Source organism: Mus pahari, chromosome 19 (assembly GCF_900095145.1).
Source record: "Mus pahari chromosome 19, PAHARI_EIJ_v1.1, whole genome shotgun sequence".
Classification (NCBI taxonomy): Eukaryota; Metazoa; Chordata; class Mammalia; order Rodentia; family Muridae; genus Mus; species Mus pahari.
The window spans coordinates 34227431-34241267 of record NC_034608.1 but is presented as its reverse complement, the minus strand read 5'-3'; the positions used below and the strand labels follow the sequence as shown (position 1 = coordinate 34241267).

Genomic DNA, 13837 nt, shown 5'->3' with positions numbered 1-13837 from the left:
AAGTAACTTGTTCCTATGTGCTTGAGTTGATGAAATTAAAACTTCAAATTTACAGTGTATCATCAAGTTGTTCCCCAAAGTGATTGGCTGTACTTTTACACCACTGACATTACAAGACAGATTCTAGTTTTTCATATGTGTAGTATATTATCCATTGTAATAGTAAAAGGATGTTCTCATGTTTAAATGTCATTGTTTCACTGATGTATTTCATTCATTTCCATAATACGTCACCAGTAACTTATATACCTGAGTCCCTCTCTCCTTCCCCATATTGTTTCATCACCACAAAATGTGTTTGTTATTATTTTCATTTAAATATTTTTCTTCACCTAGAAAATAAATGTCTATTGTACATTTGCATACACGTTTAATCAACAGCTAAGAATGATCTGCATTTTGTAGGTGCCCACATCTGAAAGTTTTGTTTTTCTGTTTTTTTGTTTTTTTGTTTTTTAGGTTCTTCTGGGCAAAGTCCTCTGTTAGTGGTCTTAAGTGGCAACCACACTGAACAGTCCAATTTTACCAGCAGAAGTAACCATCTATACCTCCGCTGGTCCACAGACCATGCAACCAGCAAGAAAGGATTCAAGATTCGCTATGCAGGTGAATAGTAGGGCCTGGACATCAACTGGAATGGCTTTCAATACCACATTCACCTTAACACTAGGCCTAGGTTGTCGTGAAGTCCTGACTTCTGAGAATTAAAAGCCAGCAAGAAGAACATTGTGGAGACTTACTTGAAGTGAGAGCCCTAAACTAAAGAGAAAGCTTGATTAATATGTTATAATTTACTGATTAAAGAGTAAATATTAAAATTTGATACCATGGATAATAAAGACATTTGCCCCAAATTACAGTAATATAGTCAAAATTAGCATTAACACTGGGAACAAATGAGAGTTGATTATGCTGCCATAAATGGTATAACCAGTAATTACAGTTGTCCTTAACAAGTCACTCTATCTATTGCATTCTGTATATTTCACTTTACATATGCCTATACTTTATATACTAGTCTATGTTTTATATAAACATTTACATTATAAGTCTACATTTGGCATACATACATGTGTACTTCTATTTCAAAATTGGAATTATTTTATCTTTTCTCCTTATTTACTAATCATTGTCTATAAGTAGATATTTGTATTAAACTAACTTAAATCTCCCAGTACATCAATGCAGTGTTAAGCCCTAGTACAGGTTTCAATGTAATCTGACCTACACAAGTGTTTCTGTTACCCTCTTGAGAGCATAAGGGGACTTCATTCCTGGGAACAATTCACTTATGAAGCACAACCCTCTGAGCTCCTCCCAGTCAGTGGCAAGTGGGGTTGTCTTGGAGATCTGTCTTCCTTGGAATGGTAGCATCTAGCACATTGGATGCAGGGTCTTCTGAAAGGCTTTTTTATCCCCATTGGCCATGTATGTTTTCAGGGTGGAAATCAGCCCCAGGGGACAAAGTGGGTGTTGGTGGCTGGAATCTTCTAGCCTTCTCTGGTTGAAAGAGATTAGAAAACCTTACCAGCGGCCAGGCTTTGGGACTTGTGGTATTGAGACAATGGGCAGGGGATTCAGACATTCTTCACCTGAAAAATGTGATAAAAATGTACTCAGGTCTGTGCCACAGTCCCTGAGCAGGGATTGGACTCACAGCCTTGTTCTGAAGAATGGATGCTCAGACTTTTCAGGCCTTTGAACCTCTTTGAGTTTATTGCAATGTGCAGAAGTAGTTAGTGCAGAGGAATTCATAGCATGCATAATGTATCCTGTTTTGTATGTGGTGAATTATTTAGTAAATCATTGACATGAAACATGTCAAAATCTTTGAACACTAATTTCTGTCTCCCAAGGCATAATATTCTATGCATTGGGTAACAGACTCTCTTGATCTAACCACATCAGATGGGCAGCCATTAACTTTTTTGTTTTCTCATGAAGGTGTGCCTACATGTGTCATATGTTCATTCATATACACACATGCATATGATCTGTGTAATATACCTACACACAGGTTGCTTCCTTAAAATTCATATTCTCTTCTTGTCTGTAAGTTCATCCAGAGATAGGCTAGTAATCTCCAGCCCAAAATATGTGGCCCACAAGACCAGAGCCTTCCCATTTGCACAGTGCATTTGCCTGGCACACATGCTGTTGGTCATCTCAATATGAGCCTGGGCTTAGTGCTTTGTGACTTGGGAGAAGGTCGTTCAGAAAAGGAACCTGGGCTTCCCAGCTCTGAACTCTCATTGCATTGTTCTTTTCACTTATTGACAGGCAGTCATGGGGTTTTGTAATATAATAAAGCAAATTTGTAAAGACAAAATAATTATATTCCACTAAATATATTAATAGGATGCAAGACCTTTCAGCCATCCAAATATTGCTTCTGTGATGTGGAAGATTATGGCTTTGAAACAAACCTGTTTGGGCTAGAAAGACTGCTCAGTGATTGAGCACTTTCAGGTCTCACAGGGGACATAGGTTTTGATCCCAGTATTTCCAACGCCCACAACTGCCTGTAACTCTAATTCCTGGTTTCTGATCACTGAGGGTACTTGCCTGCATGCATACCCATAAAAAATGTGTGTGTGTGTATGCGTGTGTGTGTGTGTGTGTGTGTGTGTGTGTGTGTGTGTGAGAGAGAGAGAGAGAGAGAGAGAGAGAGAGAGAGAGAATTAGAAAGCTGGAGAGATGGCTCATCAACTAAGGACACTTGGCGATCTTTCTTATAGAGCATCCTGGTTTGTTCCCAGCACCCACATGGTGCCTTATAACCATTTGAAACTCTAGTTCCAGAGGATCTGACTCCCTGTTTCTGGCCCCCAAGTATGCCAAACACACATGTAATGCACAGACATACATGAAGGCAAAACACACATACACATAAAAACTGATAGCCACCTCTAAGTTTAATAATGTCTCCTAGCCGAAGGGGATACTTGTTGCTAATATGAATTCAGAAGTTTCTTTTGTTTCTTTTGTAACATAAAGTTCTACATTTTCTTTTTTTTTTTCTTTTTACTGTATGAGAAAAGTATTTATTTTCAATAGAAGGAAAATAACGGACAAGTAAATCATTAAAATAACCCTGGAATCCAGTAGTAGTAGCATTTAAAAATGGGACTTATCACTTACTAGTGTATTAAAATCTAGAACATAATGACAAGTTCTTATGCTGAAAGCTTTTTTTATTGGATATTTTCTTTATTTATATTTCAAATATTTCCCCCTTTCCATGTCTCCCCTTCAGAAAACCCCTATCCCTCTCCCCCTTCCCCTACCTCTATGAGAGTGCTCCCCCACCCACCCACTTCTGTAAGGGTATACAAAGTTCTACATTTTCAATGTTTGAGCAAAGAGTTGACCCAAATCTCATGTAATTAATATATATATATATGTTTATGTCTGTATCAAAGCATACTCTATCAGATCACTATACAAAACTTCATGTTTTTGATTGCAAAAAAAAAAAAAGGTTCATTGCCTGTTTTCTTTTTATAATCATTCCTTTCTTAAAATGTAGAGAATGTTGAGGTTGCAAAGGTGGCACCCTGAGCAATGCCACATCACTTCTTACCCTTGTCTTTATGAGTGACAGCCTGAGGGTAACTTGTGGGATGGGTGCCCACTACAAAGATCAGCCACTTCCTAGCCTTGCTGTAGTCAGCACCCTGCCTAGTATTGAAACACAGCAGAGGTCAGGAGGTACACAAGGAAACCCTGTGGGACTTGTAGATGCTTACTTAGCCTGGAAGCTCGGAATATCCAAGATACAACTCACAAACCACAAGAAACTCATGAAGAAGGAAGACCAAAGTGTGGATACTTTGATCCTTCTTAGAAGAGGGAACAAAACACCCATGGAAGGAGTTACAGAGACAAAGTGTGGAGCAGAGACTGAAGGAATGACCATCCACAGACTGCCCCACCTGGGGATCCATCCCATAGCGTCACCAAACCCAGACACTATTGTGGATGCTAACAAGTGCTTACTGACAGGAGCCTGATATAGCTGTCTCCTGATTGGCTCTGCCAGTGCCTGACGAATACAGAAGTGGATGCCCACAGCCATTCATTGGACTGAGCACAGTGTCCACAATGAAGGAGCTAGAGAAAGGACCCAAGGAGCTGAAGGGGTTTGCAGCTCCATAGGAAGAACAGCAATATGAACTAACCAGTGCTCCCAGGGACTAAATCACCAACCAAAGAGCACACATAGTGGGACTCATGGCTCCAGCTGCATATGCTGCAGAGGATGGCCTGCCTAGTCAGTCATCAATGGGAGGAGAGGCCTGTGGTCCTGGGAAGGCTCTATGCCCCAGTATAGGGGAATGCAGGGGCCAAGAAGTGGGAGTGGGTGGGTTGGTGAGCAGGGGGAGGGGAAAAGAGGAAAGGGGATAGATACCATTTGAAATGTAAATAAGGGAAATACCTAAGAAAAAAGAAAAAAGAAAAAAGAAACGGAAAGAAAGAAAGAAAGAAAAGCCTGGACTTGCTTCTCCTTCCCCAGATTTTACATCCCCTTTGCTTGTCATTTCCTGTGTCCCAGGTTGGTTTGTAACCTCATTGTGTCTGCTTTCTTGTCCCAGCTCCTTACTGTAGCCTCACCTCTACACTCAAGAATGGTGGCATTTTAAATAAAACCGCTGGGGCAGTGGGGAGCAAGGTACACTACTTCTGCAAGCCTGGATATCGAATGATTGGCCACAGCAATGCGACCTGCAGGCGGAACCCAGTGGGCGTGTACCAGTGGGACTCGATGGCACCCCTTTGCCAGGGTAAGAGATGGCTTCCACCCAACCCCTGGTTGCTATTCTTTGTTCTGATTTTAATTGTTCTCCAGAAATGAGAGAGATTTTTGCAGGAGAGCTGAAGAGAAACAGAATATTCGAGTAGTTGTTCCTTTGTGCGTAGATGTGACAAATACCCAAGGAAAAGCCACCTAGGAGAGGAAGTCTTGTGAAGGGTTCATCCCAGCAGGATCCCTGCAGGACAGTTTGATGGTTCAAGGCTGTGATGGTCAGAGGTCAAGGCTGATTGTTCACATCACTGAACAAAGATGCTGAGAGAAAGGAATAATGATTCTAAGCTGTCCTTGCCCTTCCCTCTTTTGTTCAGTATGGACTTTCAAGTCATGAGAATGGACCATTCAAATTCAGGGTAGGTCTTCCTCCCAAGTCATTCCCCTCGGTTAATGCTCTTGCCCACACACTGAGTGTCTGTCTCCTTGGGATTGTAAATCCAGTCAAATGGACCGCACAACAGATTTTAAAAGGTACAATTCGGCTTCCCATTGATAATGCAAATACTGCTAACATTTGCAGAAGGCTCTGAGACTCTGCACTGTCTGGATTCAGAAAATGAGCGGGCAGTCCCTAGGTTGTGGCTACAGTTATTCTGATTATAATGCGCTCTTCACCTTGAGTCTTTAAAAAGGCGTTGCCCCATTAAGATTCAAAGTAACTTTGCCTGATCATTATTTCAAATTTACCCTATCAAAAATTCTCACTTCCTTGGTTTACATTAAAAACTTTTCCTTTGGGCCATAATATTTAGATTTTTTTCCACCTTTGGCCATTTTAATCTAGGGCTTATTAATGTTGATTTCAATATTTCATTATTTTAATTTTATATATCAGATGCATAGAAACTAAATTTTCATGTAAAACATTTTAATGTAGACTTAAGGGATTGAGATGGCAAAATTTCATAGTTTTGTCTTATTGAGGTTAATATTCACAATAAACTCTCTCAACCTCTGAAAGTCAGCAATGAGTTATAAATGGATCTTAAAATCAGTAGTCTCATTTACCTCTCACATGACCTGTTCAATTTTCTACCACTGCTGGACGAGAGTGTACTGGACAGGGATCATGTCTGTATGTCTTTAATCACATCACCGTTATCAGAACCCTGGTCTCTGTTTTCACTTTCAACAGCCTCCCTTCCTTAATGGAAGATAAAGAATACAAGAGCTCCCAGTAGTGTGTGCTACTAGGAGTGCTAAAAGTTTCTTCCAAAGGAGGCTACTTGGACAAGAAAACATAATGCTTATTTGGTCTCAGTGCTTTATGACTGTGGGTGCGTGCATAGAGTGGCGCTAGAAACACTTGGCCAGGCACTTGCCCACTTGGCAAATTTAAACAAAGCAACACATTTGTGTCTTCACAAGACAAGTATTCGGAATCCCATAGTTTCCTTTAAGATGCTTCATATAGTACCAGAATGTTTTGGTCTCTGCTGTTTTCATTGGCTTTGCTTTGGTCCTGGTCTTAGTGAATCCAGTATGTTGGTAGGAATGTTACTCAACTGAGGAGTCAGGTGAGACACAAGAAAGTCCCATTTCCTTGGTGTCAAGGAAATACCTGATGACCTTTTTTTTTTTTCTGCTCTGTAAAAAGGGAGTTTTGATAGTTGGCTGTTCGAATACTGGAAGACTTAAGGACTGAGGGAGACTATATCTTCCAATATAACGTGAAGGTAACTAGTGCCATTGGGTCTGGATGGGGATTCACAGGGCACTTGAGCCAGGTTTACTTGGGACTCCTGGCATCTCAAATGACAGGGCTAGGACCCAGGCCTCCTCATCCAGGATAGCTTGTTAATAAAAAGTAGCTCATGCCATCTCTGTCTTGACAGTCTGGGAAGGACAGAAGCACCAGGCCAGATGTCACCCATGGGTTTCTGAGAAGTGAGGGTTATTTTTCTCTCTTAGCTTGACCTTTTAAATGATTTCTCTCAGCAAAGCTGTCTTGGTTGTTTTTTTATCCTCCCTGATAAAGCCAGGCATATCTTCTGTCCTGCAGCCTTCATTTCCTGCCTCAGAGCAAGAAACTCTGCCAAGCATCTGTTTCATTATCAATACACTGATCTTCATCTTGAGGAGCAGCCTGCGCGGGAGCTGAGATTTCCTGCGCTATCTTGGAGATGCAGTTAAACGGGGAGCATCACAGAGCACACTTTCAAGCTGCCCCTGTTAAACAGTACAGTGCCCACACAGCTGTTTATTGAAAGCTGATGCTCAGAGCCTTGTATGAGCTGGAGCTATGGTATAGGCTTGCCTCTCTTTGTTTTAGACATGCAGTTTGCTAGTGTTTCCAAGGGCAACTAAGAAGGAAAAAAAAAAAAAAAAAAGATCTTGCCCATAAACTGTACAATTAAGCTTTTGTTCTCAAAAAATCAAACCTTTAAGACATAAACCATTGTTATCTGTTGTCAGATCTTAGTTTATTCAAAAATAGTTAGATTTGAAGAGCATCTCTGATTGAAGCAGTTTCTCTCATCGGTTGATGACAAAGAGTTTGACCTTGAGAGTTTACTAATATTTTTTAAGCAGTTAATGACTTCATATCTTTTAAAACTCACAACTTTGAGAATTCTGTTAGCTCTAATTTGTTTAAAGATCACATTGCTCACAAATATACACTGCACCCTGAAATTACCAGACCCAAAGTCTCTATGTCTCCATGAACTTCTATAGTCTTAGAATTATCTCACTATATCTTAAAGGCTGTGGAGATAGGCCAAGTCATGAGTGGGTAAGAGCTGTGCTCTCTGAGGTTCTACTTACGTTGCTCTTTACCTGTATGAACATGAGTACCTATGGATGCTACTATCCAAGGAGATCTCACTGTGCGCCTGAGAATCAGCTATCTCTATGACCTCAGTACCCCACATATTGCCTGTTTCCAGAGCTGCCATCTTCCTGAAGGATCAGGAGCTTTGCCTTTAAAAAGTTAATAGCAAAGCCCCCTTTAAAAAGCTAAAGAATTCAACCTGAAACCCTGGAGTAACTAAATAATTGATTAATTAATTGGTTTATTTAGTAAGTCATAATGTTATTTTATATATGGATATAAATCACAGGGGTTAATTGTGACCCTGGCTTCAATTTCATATGCAAATTTACTTCTATAATGCCCTTTTTGTCCTGGGAGTAACTCAATAGCTCTAGAGATGTAGATTTATTTAGAAATTAATGGAAGTTTAAATGCAATATTAAAATGATGACTGAGAGTTTTACGTGTGTACCTCTCTTTCTCGGTCTTGGTCTCGGTCTCTGTCTCTGTCTCTCTCTCTCTGTCTCTCTCTCTGTCTCTCTATCTCTCTCTGTCTCTGTCTCTGTGTGTGTGTGCGTGTGTGTGTGTGTGAGAGAGAGAGAGAGAGAGAGAGAGAGAGAGAGAGAGAGAGAGAGAGAGAGAGAGAGAGAGAGAGAGAGAGAGAGAGAGAGAGAGAATAGATTATAGGTAGTATATGAGCCATGCATATTTAGGCATATTTATCAAAGCTCCAAATCCCAACAAGCAAAATATAAAGTGAGGTCCATCCATCTACCCTGGATCAGGATAGAACCAACCTCACTCAGGTTGCAGCTCTGAACTTGACTCCTGAACTTAATTCTAGGAGTCAAGTGTGTTACTCCCATGATTTCCTCAGGGAGGCTTTCCCAAGGGTGTGGACCTGCAGGGGTTCTTGCCTGAGGTTTGGTCACATGATCTATAACTCCAGAACAGACACTCCCTCACCTGTTTTGTTTGAAGTAGTAAGCAAAAAGTGTGGGCCTGAAGCCCTTCCAAAGCATCAAGAGGTCCCACTGAAAGAGAAACTGTTGCATGAGGCCAACACTGACTCATTAGTATGACTGGGCTTTCAGTGGGCACTTGCTGACTCGTTCAGAGTCAACACACTTAAGGAGCCGAGGAACTTCCTCTTCTGGATAGTAATGGGCTGTATGATCTGAATTCTTGCTGTGAGGAACCAGGCAGGAAACCAGGCCATGCATAGTCTGTCATCTTGTATTTGTCCTCGACCCACTTTTAGTGTGTGAGTTGAGAGCATGTCACCTGGAGACTAGTTCTAACTAATGACCTCACGTCTGCCAACATTTGGAGTGATAGGAGTGGTCAAGTTCAGGCCCTGCTTCAAAGGACAGTTCTATCACTCACCAGGAATTTCCCCAAGGGGACATCATTTCCCTGTATCTTGTAATAAATTAAATAACGTATTTCCCCTGCCCCTGCTTAGTGCAGACAAGGACGACAAATGTGGCTCATGATTGAGGTAATAGTGAGGGTGTGTGCTCAAAGTCATTTCTCATAAGATAGCTGGACCAAGTGTGTAGGAAAAGGATTTTAATCACAAGAGAGTTACTAGTTCCCCAGGTTGAAACTGGCCACAGAAATCAGCTTTGACCCCTGGAATGAAAGAAAGTTCTATAGTGTATCAGCAGTGCTTGCCGGGAAAATGTAAGCATGTTATGTAGCATACATAAAATAGTGTAAGGGTGAGTGGAGTGATGTGGCATTGGTCTTCCATTTCTGCAGTTTGGGAAAGGGTGGGGAGTGGCCTGGGCAGGGCGGAGGGAAGAGTAGCACAGAACGTTCGATTTAGCATGCAGGGCTTTGATAATGATCACTTTGAACTCATTAAAAGACCAAGAGTTGAGATGGTCAAAAGCCTGGGTACAGCTTAGGCCACTGAACAATCGATGGGCTTTCATTAAAGGGACAGTGCGGCCTTTATTTATAAAACTGACAGTTTACAAATCCCAGGCCCTCTAGATGGAAGAGCTGTACTACAGTCTCAAAGGGAGGAGGTTCCACAGGTGACTGGGGGATAAACACTGTCCGGTAGCTAGGAATAAATGTGGGGTGTTCAGTGAGCAGGAGTTTGGAAGATTCTTAAAGGGTTGAAGGTTGAATCATCAAGACAAGTGGCTGTCTAGAGTTTACAGAGAACTGGGTGTGATGGAGTCAGGACAAGCCATTGTACCAGACATTGTCTCCACGGGAGCCAGTGACCATCAATCTTATGATTTCCTTCTGAGGAAGTAGGTGTGGTCCGTGATGCCAACATGGCTCTTTCCATGTGGTTTCTACCATATGTAGTGCAGTTAGGAGGAATCAACCTGAAACCAGGTCAGGTGATGATTTCCCTTTTGTGATCATGTTGGAGTTATAGGAATACCTATCAGCAGGGCCCACAGGACTCGAGGATTTAGGTATAGCCCTAGATATCTTGATACCTGGAAGGTTCCAACTGACATGTGACATCAAGAATCAAACTACACTTTCCTCAAAAGAAGATATGTGGTCCAGAACCTTAGCAAGATAAATAGATCAAGGCAAAATGTTCATTTGTAGTTTTCATAGTTTAATATATTTTAATAGTAAACTTACAGGAACAGAAGATAGGCAACAACAACATAGATACATGTGTGCTTCCATGCAGGACAACACAGTTTTAAGAAGTGCAGTGGCTGGCTGAGTGATCAAAAGTGCCAATAGAAATTTACTCATTTTTTAAGAAATCTAAGTGCCAGCATTGTCCAAAAACTTTTCACAGGTTAATTTATAATCATTATAAAGTTGCACTACTGAGACATGCTCCCCGAGACATTTTGACTTGTGTTAATGCTTGCACTCCCGCTTATATTAAAACTTCACACATGAAAATGTAAAAACTGCCAACACCTGATTCATGGCCCTGCTTTTACACTCAATACCATAGACTTTGTTAACTTTTGACCCCCCTCAGGGAAAATATCTAACATTCAGGATAACAGGAGGAAGAGGGGAAAAAATATGATTTATTTTTCTTTTGAGAGTGAAATGTTTCCCCTCCATGTTTTCTCCGTATGTATATATATGCTATGTCTGTAGTGAGTGAGCCGAGCACTTTCTGGCATAACATTACACATTTGGCTTTGCTAGCACACAGGTTGGCATTGTTCAGCGGCCTTCTGGATCTCTATTAAAGTCCTGAGCAATTTATCACACCCAAGATGGGAACCAGAGTCTGGTAGCAGACGTTCAGTGGGATTCTGATAGTGTCTAGATTTCATGAGTGTCCCAGGACCAGCCAGTCCCACTGAGAATTCCTCTCCTTCCAGCGGAGTATGAACTTTTGGGAGCGGCTTTGTTAGCTGATTATTTCTGATTGCTCTGCTAGGAGGAGATTGTAGGCGATCTGCTTTGTGTGAGCAGTAATACAGAGATCTCTTCCCTTTCAGGTAGAGATGAGAGACTGGGAGGAAGAGAAGGCCTGAGAGATTGTTTTTGGTTGGTTGGTTGGTTTTGTTTTGGTTTTGGTTTGTTTTTTTGTTTTTTTGTTTTTTTTTTGTTTTTTTTGTTTTTTTGTTTTTTTGTTTTTGTTTTTTTTTTTTTTTTTTGCTGTTGCTTTTCAATGTCTTAAGTATACCTCTGTGCTGCTTAGATTTTTAGATATTTGTTTAGATGTTATCTTTTTTTTCCCCCGAGTGAGTCTGGTAATTATTTCAATGTCTGTATTTTACCTCGGATGAGTACAGGTTAGCGACTTTTATTTAATAGACAGTTTTCTAAAACGAAGCAGAATCAGAAGAAATAAAAACAAATAGTTAATGCAGAAATTGCTCACATACTCATACATAAATACAGAGAAGAGGGTATTAATTCAGAGATCCAGACTCAGTGCTAGACCAACACACACAATGACTGACAGAGTTGTATGAAACCAAGATTTACATGGACAGGAGAATTTAGAAAGGGCACACGGGGAAATTGCATTAAATCAAAGCACGCTCTTCACAGATTGAATTTGGAAATTTACATCTCATAGATACAGATCTTAATTAATCTAAACATTAGCAAGGGCTGAAGTAGCTACCCAGGAAAATGATCAAAATATGAAGTTTGCTCTCCAGAGGAAGTGTTAGATTTTCCTATGGCAGAGAGGATGAAGCCATCACCAATGAAATTTTTAAATTAATGAATGAAAAGCAGAAAACTCTTCTTTATAAGATAGTAAAGTTAAAATTCTTCAGCAAGTAATATCAGATCTTTTTTTTTTTTTATATCAGATCTTGATAGCAAGTTCTCAGCTCAGCTTTGTACAGACTATAGACACTTGATCTTAGCCAAAAGGCTGAGAAGTGATGTATAGAGAGAATATGACTATTGGGGAATGTGGTACTTACCTTGAACCCCATGAAGAAGATCAGGGGAAGGGAGAGGGAAAACTATTTTACTATCATACTATGACATGGAAGAGCTGTGCTATAGGTGAAGGAGAAAAGTTTAGCATTAGGCACATGGGATTAAAGTTGCCTTGACCCCACCTAAGTTTGCCTTAGGATATACAGTCAATGTTTGAGTGTGCCCTGTAAAATGATGATTATAAGGACTTACATGTAGTATCTCACACCACTGTGGTTACTCAAATAATGGAAAGAAAACACACTTAAATAATAGGAACTGTTATAAAATAGTCATATTAAGATTTTAAAATTATGGGCAGGTGAGATGGGTCAGTGGTTAAGAACACTGGCTACTCTTGCAGAGGACATGGATGTGATTCTTAACAGTTACATGACAGCTCACCATCTTCTGTAACTCCAGTTCCAAAGGATCCCAGATCCTCTTCTGGACTCTATAGGCACTGCCTTTATGTAATGCACATACATTCAGTAGGTGCGCGTGCGCGCGCGCGCACACACACACACAATGAACCTTGAAAAAATATTTAATAATTACAAAATATGTGTATTATTGTAAGTATGACAGTTAATAAACTGATATAAAATTGTATTATTTATTTATTTTTTTCACATTTTTGTACATGAAGACAATATTTGCATTGTTTAGGTGCACATGGCAGGTATTTATTTGAGTAAGAACAATGTTTCCACAGCTAATTCACTAAGGAATATCACTCTCTCATGCCTTACCTATAGCTTCTCTAGGAGTGCTGATGAGCAGTCTTGCTCAGGTCTTACACAGTGACATTTGTAAAGAGATAGAAAATATTGAGTGGATAGCACTGACCACAATTATATTACATTATTATGGAAAGAAATTTGCTTCACCTTGTTTTATTCTCTCACACTCTCAAATAGTTTTTAAACTATATCAACTGGCTATAAAGAGTGCTCTGTCTTTGTCCCTCTGTCTCTTCACTTGCAAAACATGGATTCTCTCTGTGGCCTCTGCCACTTCTTACAGATTAAATCAAGACTGACCATCAAGGAAGGTGCAAGTGGTCATCCTGAGACAAGTAGGCTTGCTTGGAGGACACTGGAGTTAGACTAAGCAGGGAAGATGTCTGGATATGGCAGAAATTCGAATAGCATGGTAGCATGAGAGGAGCGGAGACGAAGTTTTGAAAACCTACTTATGTTCACACATAGTCAAGGGCTTTGCCATGGACACAGATGGAAAATGAACTTTGATTATTTTTCTAAATGTCCCTTTCAAAGATGGGTGGAGGCTGTCATAGCGTAGGCAGTCAGTGACCTTTGTGCTCTGGGCCAGCCAGGTTCTGGGTTTTCAATGAAAACAAAGAAAACAAGAGAGAAGAGACTAGATGTTGGACAGGCCAGGGAACATTCTAAATTTATGTATCATTTCTTTCCTCTGTTCGTAACTTAATTATACCTTCAACAACACCACACCATTATCACCTGCTGAAATTGATCATAACTAGAAAAGCTACCACTTCAACGAACTTTTAGAGGCCAAAAGCCTCCCGTTGGATAAATGAGCTTAAATGGGGGTTTCTAATTTTTTATGAAGTTGGCTATTCTGTTCTGCATAGTATCCACTATTGTGAAGTGGTTGGAATTTGCAGTCTCTACTGGGACCAGTCTCTGTACAATGCATGTTGACCCTAAAAAAATGGTGTCAGTCAGAGAGGTTGAAGGATGCTTTACTGTTAGACTCTTGAGTGCTTCTATTGTAATTTTTCCAGAAACTAGGTCAGAAAAATACAAAAGACTCACAACTCAACTAGTCAAGGAGACAGGGCATCTTCGGAGACCATCAGATGACATCTCTCTCCAGCTCCCTGCAGAGTG

General features: G+C 40.4%; 1 protein-coding gene across 2 annotated transcripts in view; it reads left to right on the top strand.

The window, feature by feature from the left end:
* Csmd1 (CUB and Sushi multiple domains 1) overlaps window positions 1-13837 on the top strand; it is a 1532231-nt gene that overhangs the window by 1441845 nt on the left and 76549 nt on the right. For both annotated transcript variants that reach the window (XM_021218735.2, XM_029532138.1), the window contains 2 exons: window positions 460-606; window positions 4596-4784. In XM_021218735.2, coding sequence (XP_021074394.1) covers window positions 460-606; window positions 4596-4784 — 336 coding nt within the window. The remainder of the gene's footprint in view (window positions 1-459; window positions 607-4595; window positions 4785-13837) is intronic.